We start from the raw sequence: 21,713 nt of genomic DNA, 5'->3' as shown, positions 1-21,713 counted from the left end.
AACTCTTTGTAACTACATACCACCTGAATGCTGATGGGATTCTTCGTCTTGCTCAGAAGAACCTGAGGGGGCATAGTTTCAAATTGAGGAAAGATAATTGTAGAATAGATGTGAAGAAATTTGCCTTTAGCCAGCAGATAGTTGATTGATGGAACAGGCTTCCATCTTTTGTTGTGGAAGCTAATAGCCTAAATAAATTTAAGGATAAGGTGGACAGGCATTTAGAACGAATGGAGGGATGAAATGGGAGGGTTTTTTTTTTTTTTTTTTTTTTTGGCTGATGCTGCATAAGCTTGCTTTCTTGCATTGTATGCCTCTCTAATGCTAATTACAGATCTAAAGTCTATTTGTATTAAAAGCTTCTATGCCTCTGGCAGCTCTCATATTGTGTAAATAAGTCACAGCTGGGTTCCTTGCTCTTAGACACAGGGCTCCTAATCACCCAATGATGAGAAGACAATTTCTGAAACAATTTCATGAGTTGTTTATGATGCTGTCTACTGAGAATAAGTAACAATGTACAAAGTGATCATTTTAAATGAGTACTTATGAAAATCCAAATAATTTTGATTTAAAGAATTATTCTTTATTTTCTGATATCAGTGAATTTGCCAATTTCAACATCACACAAAAGGTGATGTTGAAAATGATCACCATTGTGATCACAAGATAAGTGAGCATGACAAAGCATGTTCAAAAACACTGCCTGTAACATGTCGAGAGTAACGTTGGATACGTTGCTTTTCAGTTCTTTCAGATGTGTGGTTTATTGTTGTAGGCATTGTTTTTGACAACCTCATAAAAAAAAAAGTTTTATGGTGACAAATCTGGCAAGCATGGTATTCTTTCCTTTTGAAATTATACAATCCCTGAATAAGAGGAACAGATCAGCCATAGATGCATGTAAAATGTGACTATTAAATTCTAAGCTGGCTGCTGGAGGAGACATACAACCTTGGCTTCTTTTTTGTTATCCTTATTAAAAAAATCCTTTCTTCTTTACAGGATTTTTTTCTGCCCCATTACAAGTACTGGTATTAAGTGCATGGGGTAGTTGGTTGTTTTCAATTACTATTATTATTGTTAGTCAAGAAACTCTCTTACTATCCTACAGGTGTTCAGGATTACAGCTTTCTGGATTTCTATGTAAGTGTTTCCTGGGAGGCCTATTGTTGCTAGGTTCTTATGGAGGCTCATTCACACCATGCTGGTGGTTGATAAGATGATCGGGATGATCATTACTTGTTCCATATGCCACATATCTTTAACTTCCTGTCTTAGGTTTGAGTATTTCCTGATCCTTTTCTCGTATGTTTTCTGGAGGTTGCTGTTGCTGGGCACCGCTATGTCAATCAGGTAGGTAGCCATTTCCTTCTTGTTGATGAGGGTTATGTCTGGTCTGTTGTGAAGTCCTTGTCCATCATTATGCATGGTCCCAGTACAGTTAGTCCGTAAACAGAGGTCTCTAATATGTCCTGAGGCTTGTATTTGTGATATGGTAAACTTTCTTTGATCAGCTGGTATTTTTGCACTCTCTTCTCATGTATTATCCTGGTACCTGGTCATGTCTGTGAGTGTAATCCACCGGGTGATCACCTTGCTTCCTGTGGTGATGTATTAGATTGTTCCTGAGAATAGATCACATTGACAACATGTGACATCAGTTATTCCAGGATCCTTAGTGATGTATTTCCTGTAGTTCCTAGTGTTGATTATCTGGCCTTGGATGGTGAACATGAATCCTTGGTCTCGGAGAAGAGCCTTCCATTTGTGAGCCCAGCGTTGGAAGCCACCTTATCTACATTGGGACAAAAAAAAAAAAACTGCATCACTTGTGAACTTTGCAAATAATGTGTTTTGTGCTGCATTGTGAGTTGCAGAAATGTTTGAAATGCATTTGTTAGATGGAGTATATTTTGTAGTTTTAAATGTTTTTCACCAACCTTATGTAGAAATAAAACACAAAGAAAACGAAAACTGGAATCTTGATAACTATGTATTTATAATAAGTTATATTTGTCTGTATTTACAATAAATTATATTTAACTTTACAACTAAAATATATGAAATATACATATAAAATATACATTAAAATATACTGGGTTAAGAACAATAAAATACATTAAAATATACTAAATTAAAATCGATAAAACCAAAGCTTTCGAAGGCTCCTGCCTTCTTCTTCAGCGGTATTTTCTTTGTTCTGCGGTGCGTCTTTAAATACCAGCAGGTTCACGGTACTCATCACGTGTTTCATTCCCACGTGTTCCGTTCTCTTGTGTTACGGAATCGGAAGTTGCTCGAGAGTGGGTCATGTGGAACCGTTCATCCCTTCTGAGGATAGTAGCCTCAAAGAGGGGATGGATCCGCATTCCTCTATCTCTATTAATGTTCACTGTGGAACAGATCCGCAAACTCACAAGCCACTTCCGGTTCCAGAACTTATTCGCCCGATCGGTGATGATAGCCTCGTCCGTCTCAAAGACCGTCTGGGGGAGCACACTAAGGCAATAAGAAGTGCGGACTATGGTAAGTCCGCCATGGCCAAGCATTTTTGGGAGAAGCAGCACCACATCTCCCCGGACGAGGCTATCATCACCGATCGGGCGAATAAGTTCTGGGACCGGAAGTGGCTTGAGAGTTTGCGGATCTGTTCCACAGTGAACATTAATAGAGATAGAGGAATGCGGATCCATCCCCTCTTTGAGGCTACTATCCTCAGAAGGGATGAACGGTTCCACATGACCCACTCTCGAGCCACTTCCGATTCCGTAACACAAGAGAACGGAACACGTGGGAATGAAACACGTGATGAGTACCGTGAACCTGCTGGTATTTAAAGACGCACCGCAGAACAAAGAAAATACCGCTGAAGAAGAAGGCAGGAGCCTTCGAAAGCTTTGGTTTTATCGATTTTAATTTAGTATATTTTAATGTATTTTATTGTTCTTAACCCAGTATATTTTAATGTATATTTTATATGTATATTTCATATATTTCAGTTGTAAAGTTAAATATAATTTATTGTAAATACAGACAAATATAACTTATTATAAATACATAGTTATCAAGATTCCAGTTTTCGTTTTCTTTGTGTTTTATTTCTACATAAGGTTGGTGAAAAACATTTAAAACTACAATATGAACATACCCAACCTCAGAGGCCTGTTTGAAGAGATGGAGTATATATCTCTATGAATGAAATCCAATAAAAATATTCCACCTGATGTACCTAATTGCCATAAATATCTTCCCAAAGGCTAAAATGCGTAATTAATGGAAATATGAGAAATCATGCAAATGGCAATCATGACAACCAAACATACATTTTATTGCATTTATGTGTACAAACTGAAATAACAAGTTAACGTAATAGTATTATTTACTGTAAATCAGCAAAATAAGTCCTCAATATTTTGTTGTTCCTCCTCAAGCTGCAATTACAGCCTTGCAGTGATCTGGCATAGAGTTAATCAACTTCTGGATATATGGTTGCCCAATTTTGAAGTACCACACCCTTACAATGCTATCCTGCAGCTGAATTTTACTTGTTGGCTTCTTCTGAGCAATTTTAGACGATATTATGTATCAGCAATTTTCAATAGAGTTCAAATCTACACTGTTGCCGGGCCAGTCCAACACTGTAATGCCAGCATTTTCTGAGGTATGACTGCACTGTAAGGGAGAAAAATGAGGGAAAACATTGGTGTAAGTATCTGTTTTAAGCCTTGTGAGACAAGACAAACTCATCATTAAATTTAAATAGCATAAAACTTACCAAGTTTGCTGTGTGGCAAGGTGCTGAGTCCTGTTGATAAATGCGGTTTTGGACGTCTGTATGGTGATCCCTAATAACAGATTTCAGGCACTCCTCCAAGATAGCAGTGTATGTTTCTGCATTCACTTAATTCACTCTGACCATCTGACCAGTGAGGAACTCTACAGTCGGGGTTATGCAGTCAGGATGGTATGCCTCCGATTTTTGTCTTCTGACATATCGCTTCCCATCCGAGCCATGCAAGTTGAATTTCAGTTCATCAGAAAAGATGACAGTGTCCCATTGCTCTTTTGTCCACGAAACATACGTTTTAGCCCAAGCAAGTCACTTCTTCCTCATTTGTTGGGTCAACAAAGACTTCTTCTTGGGCTGACAGGCATGCAGACCACATTTCAAAGCCTCTTTGCACTTGCAAGTTGTTTCAACATCAGAGGCCATCTAAAAGTCCAGTTTTAGATCAGGAACACTAGCATGGCGATTACGAAGGATAGCCATTTCAAATATCGATCTTGGGAAGGTGTAGTCACTCTCTTACAGCCTGATCCAGGTCTTCTCTTCACATCACTGGTTCCATGCTTTAATTTCAGCACTCATGATACTGTTGGCTGGTGGCAGCCTATTTTATCAGAGATAGAGCACATAGAAAGCCCTTACTGGGACAGAGCAACAGCTACACTTTTTTTTTCTTGGTGTCAACTGAACATATGGAGCCATGCTTCCACCTCCATAAAGCAGAATACTAATGAGCATGTATATCCTTCCAATGCTGTATTTATAGAAATGGCTGATGCAATACCTTTCAATTACTGTCTGGTGCAATACCTTTGCTTTGTAACAAACAAAATGACTGTAATCAAACAATATCTTATACATTTCACTACAAATGTTACTTTTTTTAAGGTGATGCAGTTTTTTTTGTCTGCCACTGTATGTAGTCTTGATGGTGGTCACTGTACCGTCTGCCAGGAATGTCTTCTTTGCTCATCTTTCTGTCTTTGTTTCTTCTGTCTGTGTCAGTTTGGTCTCCTTGTTGAGGTTGAGTGTTTTGTGCCGTTATGGCTCGGTAGATTGGTGCTGTATTTTTTTGGAAGTAATCGTGCAAGTTCTTAATTACCTTCTCTTGTCCAATGAGGTCAGTCAGTCCCCTCCCTCCTTCTTTATAGGCTATGATCAGTCTCTGGATGGCCATCTTTGGATGGCAGTGGTGGCTCTTGGCCATCATTATCCTAGTCGATCTCATAATCTCCTCCAGCTCACAGTCCAACCTATGATCCCGAAGGAGTACAATAGTATTGGAACTGCGTAAGTGTTTGTAGCTGTGATCACGTTCCTGCCATTGATCTCGTGCCATTGATCTCGTGTTTTAACTGGCGGGCCTGCATCATCCCCAAATATTTGTAAGTCTCTCCCTCTGTCATGGGTTCAGTCTCTTCACTGGTTGTAGCTGGTAGTTTCATCTGACTGGATGTCCTTGATGCAATCCATGGGTTTTGCATTTGTCTAGGCCAAAATGATGTCAGTGCTGAACCCTTCGGTTCAGAGTAGATGTTGGAGTTGATTCTCAGTTGTGGCATAGAGTTTGTCTTCCATGTACATCAGGTGAGAGAGAGAGAGAGAGAGAGAGAGAGAGAGAGAGAGAGAGAGAGAGAGAGAGAGAGAGAGAGAGAGAGAGAGTATACAAGTTATTCCTCCCTTCTTTTAGGGTATACCCGTACTTGCTGTTACTGAACATGTTGGACAGTGAATTGAGTGCAGACAGAACCATAGTGATCTCAGAGCATCTTCCTGGAAGATTCCTCTTCCGATAGGTATTGGTCTGGTCGTGATGTTCTCGACCTTGAGTTTAGTTAAAAAAAGGCCTACATACCCAGAATTCATGATTGGAGAAACAATGTTGCGTCACTGGGAAAAACAGAATTAAATGAATGGGTTAGTTAAAATTTGTTTAATAAACTAGGAACAAAAATAAAAGTAATAAACACAAAAGCTCTCAGACGGAGGACGTCCTTCTTCAATTGTGAATGTGACCATTATTGTAAAAATACAGAATATCATGTGCGTGCCATAGTTGTCATGTGTGGCAAAAATCGCATGTTACTGGTGCTTGCAACAATTAGCTGGTTGAAGTGGAGGCTTGTGGTTGTAGTTGTAATACTTGGAAATGCTCTGAGTGCCAACGTTTGTCAGCTAGGAGGATGGTTGCTTCAGTGATGGGGTTGATGCGACATCCTCTGTTCCGGTTAAAGTAACTGCTACAACACGAGATGTGGAACGATTCCAACAAGACATGGCAATGGTAGTTGCAGGATCGGCTAATAATATCAACGTCGCAGCATGAATCGATGTTGTGCTGGGTAGACCAGAAGTGTTCAGCAATTGCTGAATGATCTACATCTGCTGAATGGATGGTTTTCTTGTACTCAGAGATCTGATTACTGAGTCTTCTGCTGGTTTCCCCAACATAGCAGCCAGTGCAATCACGGCAGGAAATACAGTACACTAATCCACTCTGCAGTGGGGGAGGGGATACTGATGACTTAACTCTCAAAACGAGGGACTGCAACTTTCTCTCTGAAAGTTGTAAACACTTTATTCCATGAGCCTGTAAGACCCTAGAAAATTGTTGTGACTGGCTTTCAGGTAGTGGGGAATAAATGCGGTCGAGATGGGGTCATCACTGTGTGGGGGGCCCTGCAGTTGGCAACATGGTCACAGGCCTGTAGGTCGCATCTATCCAGGGCACTGGTAGGGTATCCGCACTTTGGTAATCTCAGTGCGCCTCTCATCCACATCTTGAGTATAGTCCATTTTTCCACGGTTGCTTCTAGGAAGTGTGTCAGAGTCAGGTTGACTTTGTAGATCTTTATTATTATTATTATTATTATTATTGGTGCCATATGATGCAAGGAAGCAAGATTATAAAGCATCAATCAAAAAAAAAAAAAAAAAAAAAAACCTCTCCCACATTACTTCTCTACTTCATCCAATAATTTGTCTAGTTCCTTGAAAATTTTCAAACTGCCCACTTCCACAACACCAGATAAAAGTTCTTTCTAACAGTCAACCACCACCCACTGGCTGAAGGCAAACTTCCTGACATCTATCCTGCAACCATCCTTTTCATCAATTTGAATTTATTCCCCTCATGTGTAAGCATGAGGCATGTGTAGGTATGAGCAAGAGGAAGAGAATGCCATCAGCAATGAACTTGCTCAATCCAATCAAAGCCTTTAAAACCTAGATCAGAATACCTCACAGGTGCCTAGTCTCAAGATGCTGCAATTTGCAGAATTGGAGCATGTCTTGCTAAGACCACCCTTTCATTCCCTTCACCAATCACATTACCCTTCCCTGCACCTGCTCTAGCAGATCTATATCCTTTCTAAAATTAAGCCTACAGACCTGTATTCAGTACTCAAGATGTGGCCTAACCACTGCCTTATACAAGAGGATAATCACTTCCTTATCCCTGGTAGCAAAGTTCATGCATATCACTGAAAAAACCCCATGAGCTTTCCTAGCAGCCTCTTTGCACTGCTCAGAGAAGTTCATATCTGACAGCACAGTTACCCTCAGATCTTTTTCATTTTCCACTACCCTGAGTGTAGTACCACACAGTTGTATGTTATTCTGTGGTTACTGTTACCCATTTGCAGTACTTTCATTTGTCAATGTTAAACTTCAACAGCCATTTCTCAGCCCATCGGCCTAATTTGTTTAGATCTTGTTGCAGCAGCTTACCCTGATTACTATCATTAACCAACCTGCCAACCTTTGTTCATATGCATGTTCTCATTTCTATGTTTGGTTGGCAGCTGCAAGGATTCTGCCATTCATTCTACTCTTGACCTCATAAGAGCTTTTTGAATTTAAATGTATGATCACCACCTTTTTCAATATGAAAGGCATTATTTATGCTCACACTGTGAAAAACATTGTTCTGTGTCTGGACGATGTTACAGTGAAGATGTAAAGAAACTGAACCAAAAGTGGCCAGAAAAGTCCTGATTGGGAAACCATCCAGCTACTGCATCATGATGCTGTTGTTGTTATTTGGTTTTTAGGAGCATTAGCAACTAAGGCCATATTGCTCCAGGATATGCAGTGGTCATTCCCTGACCTTTCCGCTTGGTGGTGATGGGCTCGAACTCCGGTCTAATCAAGAAGCGTGTGCTACGCACTGCTGCTCCTTCCCACCTGGCTACGGAGGCGCCTGCATCATGATGCAGCTACTGCATCATGACAATGGATGAGTTCACACAAGACTATAAGTTAAACATCCAAATAGTTTCTTATTCTCCCTATAGTTCAAATCTTGCTTCCTGTGACAATTTTCTATTTCCTATGCTGAAGGGTGAACACTAAAAGGTAACTATTTTCCAGTGGACACTAGATTAATAAATGTCACTCAGGGTATCTTTAAGATCTTAAATGACTTCTCTGAAGTATTTAGAAAATGGGTGAAGAGATGCAACAAATGTATTTAACAAGATAGGATTACATCAAAAGGAACAGCCCTCAGAAACTCAATAAAACAACATTTTATATTTTTAATTTGCTTTGTTTCAATATTTTTTGTTCACTCTTCATATATATATATATATTAAAATTATGTGAGCATGAATTTAGCGAACAAATTCAATATTCCTTAAGTATGATATTCACTTTCCACCTGCAACATTATTTTGTTCGGTGATTTTGATTGGAAAAGTATAGCCATAAAATAATTCTTCACAGCTCCATGTTTCTGTAAAATGTGTGTTACATGCCCATTCCCCAATTAATTTTCCATAGAATTTTGGTTTCCCTTCAATTTCACCTATTTTAATGCTGTAAGGAAAATATTAGTTCTTGTTTTCCAGTACAGTATTAGAATTAAGAATAAAATTTTAAAGCATTCCATTTTAATCTATTTCTTGTGAACAGTACACATGAACATGCTTGCTGCCATTACTCTTGGCATATCTACTAGATAGTTAAGATCATTTTGAATAAGCATTAATTTGGAGGGCTCTGATAGGTGTAGAAGTTCTGAAACTTGTTCAATATTTGGTTGCACCATGCCTGAATGAAAAATGCCTCTGAATTCTCTACATGTGTTACATTTATCTGCACTGAGAATTCTAGTACTATGAAAGGCAATGCGAAGTTGGAATTCCATTCTTTTCATGGGTGAAATAAATGGAATATAAAAATCATTTAGAAGAAATAAACAGTGACTATAACTAGTAAATATATAATAAATAGTAGATATATATACTTATACATATATTTGAATAACGTTTAAAATTGCTGGAAACTGAATCTTTCATGATAAAAATAAAATAAAAAGGTACAGCACAAACATCAGAGGCAGCAAAATGCATATTCCTCTACATGATGCTTTAAATATAACCATGCAAATAAATCAGAATGAGAGTTAAAAATAAAATAATGCCAGCAGTATGACAAGACAAGAGCGAAAATAGTCAAAATTAAACTTAAGAATCAAACCAAACAGGGAGGGAAGAGAGGGGTAACAAGAGTAAAAATATTGCAGCAGAAAATCTAAGATAATTTAGAACATCTGATTATAAGAATAATAATTCATTAAATTTTGAAAGCCAATTAAAATAGAAATTTAACGGTACCCCCTCTGATGGGCACCAGGTCCAAATTTATGTGAAATATCACCAACAGATCTAGACCACTACAGTAAAATAAAACAAAAATAAACAAAAAATAGACTGATCATTATGCCCCATCTCAACAGAGGACCGCAAGGCCAATAATGGTCAGGGAATCGTTGCATTTCGATTGCTAGACAAATCGCCGCAAAGGCGAGTCGATCGAAAGATCAGTCCGCCACCCGATCCCCGGATCGAACCGCCAAGAGAACTTGAATAGCGGTGGTCGTGATGCAGTGAAAATTAAAAATAGAACAGATGCGAGCACTCCAGTGCAAAGCCACACTACTGACAAAAGTAATCTTAACCAGTTTATATAGACAAAAAATAAACTATGGATGGCAGCACAGGCACAGCGTTAGCAATTCACTTGTGCTACCATCCACAGTTTAGTTTATTTTTCGTCTATATAAACTGGTTAAGATTACTTTTGTCAGTAGTGTGGCTTTGCACTGGAGTGCTCGCATCTGTTCTATTTTTAATTTTCACTGCATCACGACCACCGCTATTCAAGTCCACTACATTGGCGGTTCGATCCGGGGATCGGGTGGCGGACTGATCTTTCGACCGACTCGCCTTTGTGGCGAGTTGTCTAGCGATCGAAATGCAGCGATTCCCTGACCATTATTGGCCTTGTGGTCCTCTGTTGAGATGGGGCGTAATGATCAGTCAATTTTTGGTTTATTTTTGTTTTATTTTACTGTAGTGGTCTAGAACTGTTAGTGATATTTCACAGAAATTTGAACCTGGTGCCTGTCAGAGGGGGCACCGTTAAATTTCTATTTTAATTGGCTTTCAAAATTTAATGAATTATTATTCGTATAATCAGATGTTCTAAATTATCTTAGATTTTCTGCTGCAATATTTTTACTCTTGTTATCCCTCTCTTCCCTCCCTGTTTGGTTTGATTCTTAAGTTTAATTTCGACTATTTTCGCTCTTGTCTTGCCATACTGCTGGCATTATTTTAACTCTTATTCTAATTTATTTGTATGGTTATAGTAGATATATATATATATATATATATATATATGTTCTAGATATGATAGAATATGGTAGAGTAAAAATATATCAGATTAGCAATGGGGTAGCAGGTTGAGTGAGATAAGGTGCATTCTGCAAAAGACCTGTGCATCAAAAACGCCCAAGTAACGTGCAAAGGCCAACGCCGGCACTGTGGCAAAACCTAGAAATACAATATGTAATATAAGGTGAGAGTAAAACAAAATGAGATAAAATGTAAAGCAAAAAAAGGGATAAAAGTAGTAATGGTAGTAACATAAATTGAAATATGATAGAGTAAAATTATAAAATAATAAGGCAAAATTATAAAAAATGTGTTAATTATGGGTTAGTAGATATATTGAAAGGATTTTATCTAGGGCTAACCCCTCTCAATATATCGGCCCATAATTAACGTAGCTATCTGTTTCTGTTGTCAACTGCTGATAACTTCGAATATATGTAAGATAGTATAATAGTAATAATATAGTACCAAAGTAGGTCAAGTAATTTAGCAGTATTATAATATAATATAAGGGCCGAAAGCTGATCTCATTAAAAACCTTAAGTTATCTATAATGTTAAAATTTACAAATAATTCTTTGCCTAATACGGATATATATATATATATATATATATATATATATATGTGATCCAATTAATCCCAAAATTAAAAAATCAGTTCATTTTCACTCTACTAGTTTGCTATGCTACTGGCAATATCCTATTTTAATTTAGCTTATATATATATATATATATATATATATATATATATATATATGAATGTTTAGTGAAAGAGCAGGTGATAACTAAGTGCTGTGATAGCTGTCATAGCTGTCTCTGGTCCATGGTGATAACCTGGTAGGGAAACATAATGGTTATATGCAACAATGAAACATATATATATAAGGATAAATACTAAATAACTATGTCGAGCCAATTGTAGTAAAGATAGATCAGACACATTGCAAAGGACTTTATCGAGGGCTAACCCTTACAATGTGTCCTCCTACATTTGGCGAGCTATCAGTTTCTGTTGTCATCAGCATGTTATACCTGACCAATGATACATGGATATCATAAGGATATCTGTAAGGTGACATTTAAGTTAAGTTTCACTGACCGTATTACCATTAAAATTAATTATCTTACGTTTATAGCTGTAACCTTTGGCCATATCCACTATATATATATATATATATATATATATATATATATATGTATATTTTAATTAATATGATAAATAAAAGTAAAGATGGCAATTCGAAACTCCGGAAAGCTTAAAAAATTACATGAAAACGTTAAAAGAAAGTTACGATAGCAATTCGAAACTCCGGAAAGCTTAAAAAATTACATGAAAACGTTAAAAGAAAGTTACGATAGCCTACATCAGATAAAGGCGGGAAAAATTTACTAAACACAGAACTCCGAAACGGGGAATAAAATATGAAATATTAATAAATAATGAAATCTGATGTCAGCAAAATAAATATTGATGCTAAATCAGGTATTTCATCGGGGGACTACACCTGACATAGCATCAACGGACTGCGTTTCCATACTTGCCCATAGTTATGCAAGAGAAAATTTATAAATGTAAATAAACAAATATAAAAATGTAAAAAAAAAAAAAAAAACGAAAAGGTATCTCTTACAAAGTATGGACAAGGTAGTCCCTACGCAGTATTATAATGAAAATATAATTAAGAGAAAAGGGTGAATATTATAAAAAGTAGAAGATTAAAAATATTATACCTGAAAATGGCGGCGCGAAACTACATGAGGTCAATACGATAGCTGCAAACAAAACAAATAAAACAGCTACTGACGAAAAAATAGATGACTAGTGACCTCTGTAATCAGTTTTTAAGACAGTATTTTAAATATACAGAATAAAAATTGTTTGTCCAAACAATTTTTATCATTCTGTTATCTCTATTGGTTTTAATGCACTATTTATATTAATTTAAGTTTTAGCCATCTGCTGCTTTGCGCGATGCTAAGCTTAAAACCACAGCCTCTCCCGTTTTATTTATTTATTTATTTATTATTATTTTTTTTATATATATATGGTCCTCTCTGGTACACTTCTCGCCACATTTCTTCTTATCTACCTAAATTTCTCCTTATTCTGTATATTTAAAATACTGTCTTAAAAACTGATTACAGAGGTCACTAGTCATCTATTTTTTCGTCAGTAGCTGTTTTATTTGTTTTGTTTGCAGCTATCGTATTGACCTCATGTAGTTTCGCGCCGCCATTTTCAGGTATAATATTTTTAATCTTCTACTTTTTATAATATTCACCCTTTTCTCTTAATTATATTTTCATTATAATACTGCGTAGGGACTACCTTGTCCATACTTTGTAAGAGATACCTTTTCGTTTTTTTTTTTTTTTTTTTTTTTACATTTTTATATTTGTTTATTTACATTTATAAATTTTCTCTTGCATAACTATGGGCAAGTATGGAAACGCAGTCCGTTGATGCTATGTCAGGTGTAGTCCCCCGATGAAATACCTGATTTAGCATCAATATTTATTTTGCTGACATCAGATTTCATTATTTATTAATATTTCATATTTTATTCCCCGTTTCGGAGTTCTGTGTTTAGTAAATTTTTCCCGCCTTTATCTGATGTAGGCTATCGTAACTTTCTTTTAACGTTTTCATGTAATTTTTTAAGCTTTCCGGAGTTTCGAATTGCTATCGTAACTTTCTTTTAACGTTTTCATGTAATTTTTTAAGCTTTCCGGAGTTTCGAATTGCCATCTTTACTTTTATTTATCATATTAATTAAAATATACATATATTTACATTTGCATCCGTTGCTGCTGCTTTGCGCGCTTCGGTGCATTTGCCATATCCAGTTTATTTAACTCTCTGATGTTTTCTGTTTTTACTCTTTAATACAATCTTTTATATATTATATTATTATATATATATATATATATATACATACCATAAATAGTAGATATATAATGTCTAATATATTATTTCAGTTATTTTAATCTCAGCAAAAAGTATAAACAACTGATATTAAAATTTAAATTTTTAAATGAATATCTAAAACACACCTCAAGAAGATGATTTGTCACAGGTCTCCAGAGTACTTCCACACGAAAAAGATTAACTCTTCCAGTTTCCAATAACTTTGCTACTGCAAACAGAGAGGGCTCCTGCATATACATATATTTGAAAGGGTAAAAATCAAAATTACACATAAAAAAAGGCACAAAATGAAATAATTATCACATGGTTAAATTGTATATTTACTATCACAAATAAAATACAAAAAGCTATGGGCTGAAAAAAATCTATGCTAGTAAATCAAGCATTCATTAGCAATATGACGTATGGCTCTAGCCTTCTTCCTTTTAGTACAAGTGGCTAATTAACAAAGATCACTTTTCTGTTAATTCAGTCCTAGTTCCACACATCTTTCCAACAAAATTTAGGTTTGGTGTTTAAGGTCTAGTGGGCAATTTGGTTTGAGTTATTAAGATTGACACAAAGATCATGGTATATCAGCAGACTTTGTGTCTGAAAGTTGTGTTCTAAACAGATTCCAAAATGGAAAATAACATTACTTTCATTTAAAGATTAACCACCTTAGCAGTGTGTGAAAAGCCTATAAAAAGTCATCTACCAATCAATGAGTTCAATCCCAAAACCTTTCAATATAGCAGGCACAAGTCATTACTAAACCATGAAGTTAATGTGTGAGGTGGTAGAAAATTATGGAGGTAGTTTTCATCAACAGAAACATCAAATAACTATAAGTTTAAACAAAGGAAAATAAACTGGGAAGATATTCATTTTCTATAAGCCAGTTCATTATAACACCACCAGATCTCTATTAAATAATACAAATGCCTTCAGAAGCTCATCATCAACCAAAACATAATGGGAGGCTGCTTCTCTGAATATGCCATTTCAAAAGCAATAAATGGACAAGAACTGTGAATGTTTGTTTTTGTGCAGCAGACATTTTATTCCACAAAGCCACATTTGTGGTTGTTAGGGAACCCTCTGATGAACCCATCTCTACTAGCTCTACACCCCCATTCACCACGGTTTCATATAGAAGGACAGTCTCCTTATCCTTCAAGGTACTCTGAATTGCACATACAGATTTCTGCAGAAACATAATTTTATTGACTGTCTATAAGTGGGCTCTACCCTATAATTTCTTCTGCTGTGTTCCACCTGACGAATATTGCCACTTCTACTACATCATGATGAAACTTCTATTAGCATTTCTATTAACCATTTCTTAATGGTAGCCTGTACAATATCTGAAACTGTCTCCATAAAATAATATAGAGCATACTGTTCAATACTTTAACATAATTTCTATATTAATTTAAATTCATTTTCATTCTTTAATTTGTGGAATTCAAGATACACAACCAATATAACAGAATACATATACTAAAAACAAATTTCTATACACTTCAATATTTTTAATTTCTAAATATTAAAATACCATACAACTTACTCTGTTGGTATAAGCTAAATCCATTGATTCTGATGATAGTTTACAGAGTGCATCTATTAAATGATGTAGAGCTACATCATCTAGATATCTGACAAAAAAATTAGAAAATTAATAACATTATACAAAAACAGAATTGCTAAAGCAATTAAACAACAGGAGAGAAAAAAGAACAGCCTATAATAACAACAAGACAAGAAATTTAAACACCTCTGACAGATTACCAATTTAGATAACATCTGCAATTAACTAATATTTGAAACTGTAAAATTTAGTTTACTTAACTTTAGATTAACATTTAAAGAGTTTTCTAGGCTTATATCCATATACGTTTTGGAGCTGACTGAGTCACTTAAAACAATTACTTTCATTCCACATACAAACACAAAATAAAAATTAGAAAACAAAAATACACATTCTCTAAATATCTAGGAATGCACGGAATCTATGAAAGGGCTGCATTATGAATTAAATATATACTCCCTCAAATGACTGAAAAACTAAATTCCCAAATTGACCACAGAAATTCCTAACTATAGATTCCACTACAGTATACAGTCAGTCCTTGTATAGCATGATAGTTGTGTTCCTAGAAACCCTCATGCAATGCAAAATCGTGCAATATATAAATAACAGGCCCTATGGGAAAAATAGGGTTGGTGCTGACCACCCAAGATTGAACACACATTTGTAACCAAATCATTACCAAACAATAAATAACCGTAATAAAATACTTAAGTATTTTATTACTACTATTACATAATGAAATATTGCTAATGCTTTTGTTTCTATCATAAGCAAACTTGTTTCTTATGTTTGATCTTCTATCCAAATGGACGTTCCATCTCTTCCAATTCTTTGTGTCTTGATCTAATGGATTTTGTTACACTTTGAGTTGTTCCTCTAAGAAAGTTGATTTTATTTTCTCTGCATTCTTTCTAATTCTCGGCATTGCCTCATTTAGGCCTGTAGCACGTGCAATATCACATGGTCTTCATTTTGCTCAAAGTGTTTCACAATTTCATATTTTTTCTTTATCGACAGAGGCAGACTTTTGTCCCGGTGGGCCTCCGGTGTGATTTTGGCCATAGATGCTTGTATGAGGCTGCTACAAATTTTCCCGGGTAAGAATTTTTGACCCAGTCCATCTCTGTCTATCGATATTTCTTTTCTTTTTCTCTCTGAATCTGTAGTGTCTTCACCAGGACGCTTTCTTTTTCACCTTTTAAGTATTTTACTAATTTTTAGGGAATAAAGCACAATTACAAAATGAGGAGGCACGCTTGATACACATAAACAAAGCTGCACAAGTGTAGCAACTGAATAAACAACACCAAAAGGCAGAGACACTATTAACACCTCACTAGCTTACATTTTACTAAAGCACATTTCTGGGGGTTACTACCATAAAACAATAAAAACAATTTCCAGTTGCGTTTCTGCTAGTGGAATCTGTTATAAACTGGTAGTAAACTCGATCTAATTGCATTTTTGATAATACCGATAGCTGGAATTGTGTGGGATTTTACGTTATTATGGTGAAATGTGTTTCCCCTTCACTGATATAAAAAACAAATACATTTTCAGAATCTTCTCTTCATTCCTATCGTGCTTTCAGTTTGGGTGATTTGGCGTTCGACTGCCATTTCTTGTAAACACAAAGGCAAATCGTGCATAAGCGAATTCGGTCTTGTTATATATGATATCATTCCCCTATTTATAAATCGTGCATGATCGAATTCATGTAATGTAAACACGTGTTATATGAGGACTGACTGTACATTAAAATTTTGCAGTATATTTTGAGAGGCAATAAATTATTACATAGCAGTTTAATTTGAATATTCTCTCCATTACACTACATACATGTTGTATTATCTTACAAAAAACTTGTTTATATATGAATCCAAAAAGGTATTCTTTAACTGATAAAAGTATGCATTGAAATGCTCATCCAAATGAATCACATGTTGAATTTCCATCAATATTTAATTGGGCACTCTTAATAATAGATCAATAGCTCTGATAGCATTTCTTTATATGTTATTAAACTTTATGACCTCCACAATTGTATCCCACTTTGTAAACAGGTAGTACACTCTTTTATTTAGCATTAGCATTAGTAGAGGCATATGATGCAAGAAAGCAAGCTTATTCAGCATCAGCCAAAAAAAAAAAAAACAACCACTACTCCCATTTCACCCCTCCGTTCGTTCGAAATACCTGTCCAGCTGAGCCTTAAATTTGTTTAGGCTATCAACTTCAACAACAAGCGATGGGAGTCTATTCCACAAACCAACTGCCCGCTGGCTAAAGGCAAATTTCCGCACATCTATCCGACATCCGTCCTTCCTCAATTTGAATTTATGCCCTCTCAGGTGATTATTCTGAGCAAGAGGAAGAATCCCATCGGCATTGAGCATGCTCAAGCCATTCAAAGCCTTATACACCTCTATCAGATCACCTCGCCAATGCCTAGTCTCCAGGCTCTGTAATTTGCAAAACTTAAGCCTTTCTTCGTAAGAGCAACCCTTTGTTCCATTCACTAATCTTGTTGCCCTTCTCTGTACTCGTTCCAGCAGCTCTACATCCTTCTTGAAATGAGGCCTCCAGACCTGTATACAGTACTCAAGGTGTGGCCTGACCAATGCCTTATACAAGGGAATAATCACATCCCTGTCCCTGCTAGAAAACTTCCTGTATATCATTGACAAAACACCATGAGCTACTCTTGCAGCTCATCTGCACTGCTCAGAGAACTTCATTTCACAGTGCTTTTCATTAGTCTGAAAAATACAGACCATTTCTAAAATGTAGTTATTTATTTTTTAAAATTTCTTAATTTTCTTCTAAATTTCTAAATTAAAAGTTTACTTGAAAAAATTATAAAATGTACAGTTAACAGTAAAAACAGCAATCAGATTTTTGATAAAATCAGTAATTAGTTCATAGTTCATACTTGGTGAAAGGAATTCATTTCTGAAAACTTGTTAGGCAAATCACTTTTTCACATAGATATCCATAATAATGAAGACAGGGACCAAGAAAATACTTTTACCACAACAAAAATTTAATTTAAAAAAAAAAAAAAAAAAATTACACATCCAACACACAAATTTTTGTTTATAAAATTTAATTAGTTTCTTTCTTGGAATCTGGACCGCTTTCTTGAGCAGATATTGGGATATATTTTTTTGGAAACATGAATCAAATTTCAAATACCTGAATGACTGCTTTTTGTTATATAAGCCACTAAGACTAAGCCACTAATGGTTCTAAGGTGATTGGAATGATTCTGATGATTATAAAGAATCTGAGCCATTCTAATCACCTCAGCTGCATTCAGGATCTGATCACAATGAGCTAGCTGATCCATGGCTTTGTCAAATAATAAAAAATCATTCCCTAGAAATTTGTAGTAAGTTCTCAAACCTTTTAAAATCCTTCAATCACCAAGTTCTTCATCATAAATTTTCCTCTCTTCTAACTTTTAACAATTATAACAATTCTTCCTCATGAGATTCTAGAAACTCAACAATACTGCTTCTTGAAATGTCCTTTTGAACTGAAGGCACAATATCATCCTTGTGTGCAAAGCATCCATTCAAGGTTTCAGTAAGAGTTTCCCACAAATGCTATTCATGCCGGATTGAATCATATCAATTCATGTAATTTCCTCCAAACACTATTCATGTCATTTCTTCCTACACATTTTTAATATATTTTTTTTATTATTCTATAATGTAATCTTTCCAAAATTAAATTTATGTTTTGACAACTCAGTTATATCAACAAGAGGGTAGAGCATATATCTCAAATAATATATAATAAGTATTAAAAGCATTTATGATGCCCTGATATATGGGTTGAATCAAAGATAGTACGTGGAGGCAAAGCAACTACCTCAACATTTGCAGAAAGGTATTTCAAAACAATATATCTAACAATGAATCTTGTATAAAGGAATTACATAGAACACCATCTACTTCATAAACAAGTTTTCTGCCAATTAAGCTTCCATATACTCTAACCGGAAATACTGGTTTTTGAATATGTCTTAACGGCATTGGAAATCTCTGAATGAAAGACACAGAGTGATATTATTTTATATAGGATAATTCCTGGGCATTTCTTCTAAGCTGTAGTAAGAAAATCTTTTGCAGCCTTGGATTTTGAAAATTCTTTCATCATGTGATGCATCTCCATTTTGGCAACTGTTTCCAGAAAAATCCTATCATTAACATTAAAATCTATATTTGGAAAATAACATTCATCATCAATGCATTTAATTCTTCTGGAAATGTTGACACTGCTTCCAAATCTGCAACTGCTGACTCATCAATCATGTCAGGTTATGAAAAAATTGCATAATACTTTTAAACATTGAAATAAACCACAGCTGTTTGTAAAAGTCTCAGTAGATGATGGTCCTTGTTTTGTCACGATACGCTTACAGAAATTCTTGGCCTTGGCTTGAATAATTTAAAGGCTAATCAGAATGGATCACTGATTTTGGTGCTGTGTTCTACAGAAAATTTCGAGTTATAGCCGCTGCACTTGAATGAACTTTCTGTTCATTTATCTTAATAGTTCTTACAGTTGACTGCAAGTGTCCTTTACATGAAAAGTGTATTGTAAACATCCACTGGGCAATTTCCTATTTCAAGGGCACCTCCGTAGCTGGGTGGGCAGGAGCATCAGTGTGTAGCACACGCTCCTTGATTAGACCAGGGTTCGAGCCCGTGATCACCAAATATGGAGGATGCAGAAAGGCCAGGGAATGACCACCGCATATCCCCGGAGCAGTATGGCCTTAGTTGCTAATGCTCCTAAAAACCAAATAACAACAACAACAACAACAACCTATTTCAAGTCAACGTCCATTTTAATACTCAGAGTAATGAACTGCACTGACTTCCAAGAATATTTATTAGATAATAAGGAGCACTTTGAAACCATGAAAACTTAATTAACCCATTCCTTCATGAGTTTGCCAAATATGTATGGGTTCGCAGTTGTGAGGTTTCCGGTATGACTGTCTCTGTAAAGCGAATTTTTTCATGAAATTCTTTAAATTTAAAAGATGAAAACTTTGTATCTAAATTCTTTTAAATATTAATTTGCACTTGCTTTGACCTGATTGTGCGATATGCAAGTGAATTATTGCAAAATCAAATCAGAAATTTAACAGTTTGTAAAAAAAATTAAAAAAAAAAACTTGTAAAAAAATTAATTTTTAAAAAAAGTTTTGGCTATTATTATATTTAATGCAGTACCATCCACTATATAATGCCATTTATTTATCACGTAATTTGATTTCATAAATTTCTAAATCTGAATTTCGGATAATTTCAATTTTTTAAACCCAAATTGGACAACTTAACTTTTTAGATATCAACTGGAACTTCTGGGATGGTCACTTACACGGTCAAAGAACATCTTTGGATTTACTGGATGACTGTTTTTACACCAGCATGATAGAGAGACAACAAGACTAAACTATACTCTAGATTTGATTATCTGACTCTCCATGCATTAAGACTTTTCATGTGAAGGAACCTAGATTGTAGGGCTCTGATTGTACTGATGTGTAATTTATTTAAAATATAACTACCTGTACAGGATAAAAGGATTTTGCTTCCACAAATTGGAAGTTTAAAATGAAAGACTCATTTTTAAGAAAGTATAATATTTGAAATTGGTTGTTCATTAAATTACTAAAATTTCAATATATATTTCAACAGAGATGAGACAGAGACATAATTTTGGTATTTTTGGAAACAGTGAATCGATTTCCTTTAGAATCTGCAACTTTTGCTCTAGAGCCATGAATTTTTTATTTTTATTTTTTTTTTTTGGTCAGCATTATTACAACACACATAGTAAATGTCTAATATGTATACTATATAAAAGTAATTTATATAGTATAAATTATTGGAAATATCTGACAGAATGGAAAATACTGTCTTAAAATATAACTGCAAATATATGAATTACATTATAAGCAGCATTATATTTATATATCACAATTTTCAAAATAATGAGAGGCATTACCTCAATACATGCAGGTAGGACATTGCTTCACTAACTCTCTCTCTCTCTCTCTCTCTCTCTCTCTCTCTCTCTCTCTCTCTCTCTCTCTCTCCTTGAATATAAATGAATATTAAAATAATGGAATGAATTCTACCCTCAGAGGCAAACCATTAGCAATCCAATGTACCCCAAACCCGTTACCAAAATCAGAATTCCAACGAACGACAATGAGTGGGAGAAGACATTGTCTGTAAATTAAAAATTAATACAAATAACTTTCGAAAATCCTAAAAACTTATTTATTATCCTTAGGTGGATGGGACTTTTCGGCGTTAGTTGTGATCACAGGATAGTAAACAAAATGAATTGTTGAATTTATATATGACAGATTATTGTCATATATAAATTCAACATTCAAATGCTGTCACGGAGCATGCATACAAAAAGACCAGGAATCAGAAATGGGGTAGGGGCGTCATACATTAATCGAATTATGAGTTAATTTAATTGCCAGCATCTCAGCTATTAATAATTTTGTAGAGTTATGTTGGATGTTAATAATTTTCGCGTCATTAAATAAAAACGTATGGTCTTCACTAATAAGCATGGAAAGCCAATTCTGAGGCTGAGGAGCGTAAAGTATGTACTGAAGCTGTGTGTTGTTTTATTCTTGTATGCAGGGTAAAGCATGTAGATCCCTGATAGGACGAGTTCTATCAGGGACTCATCCTATCAG

At 35.2% G+C, this 21,713-nt stretch overlaps 1 protein-coding gene across 3 annotated transcripts in view; it reads right to left on the bottom strand.

Annotated features, from left to right (window-relative positions):
• Positions 1-21,713, bottom strand: part of mon2 (Mon2 homolog, regulator of endosome-to-Golgi trafficking) — a 273,966-nt gene that overhangs the window by 121,445 nt on the left and 130,808 nt on the right. For all 3 annotated transcript variants that reach the window (XR_016548096.1, XM_090389771.1, XM_090389772.1), the window contains 2 exons: positions 14,948-15,035; positions 13,524-13,625 (listed from right to left, as the gene is read on the bottom strand). Coding sequence is in view for 2 of the 3 variants with exons in the window: in XM_090389771.1 (XP_090245897.1) it covers positions 13,524-13,625; positions 14,948-15,035 (190 nt within the window). In the remaining variant the exon portion in view is untranslated. The remainder of the gene's footprint in view (positions 1-13,523; positions 13,626-14,947; positions 15,036-21,713) is intronic.

Source organism: Mastigoproctus giganteus, chromosome 2 (genome assembly GCF_048544385.1).
Source record: "Mastigoproctus giganteus isolate SK-2022 chromosome 2, ASM4854438v1, whole genome shotgun sequence".
NCBI lineage: Eukaryota > Metazoa > Arthropoda > Arachnida > Uropygi > Thelyphonidae > Mastigoproctus > Mastigoproctus giganteus.
This window is presented reverse-complemented; position numbering and strand designations above follow the sequence as displayed.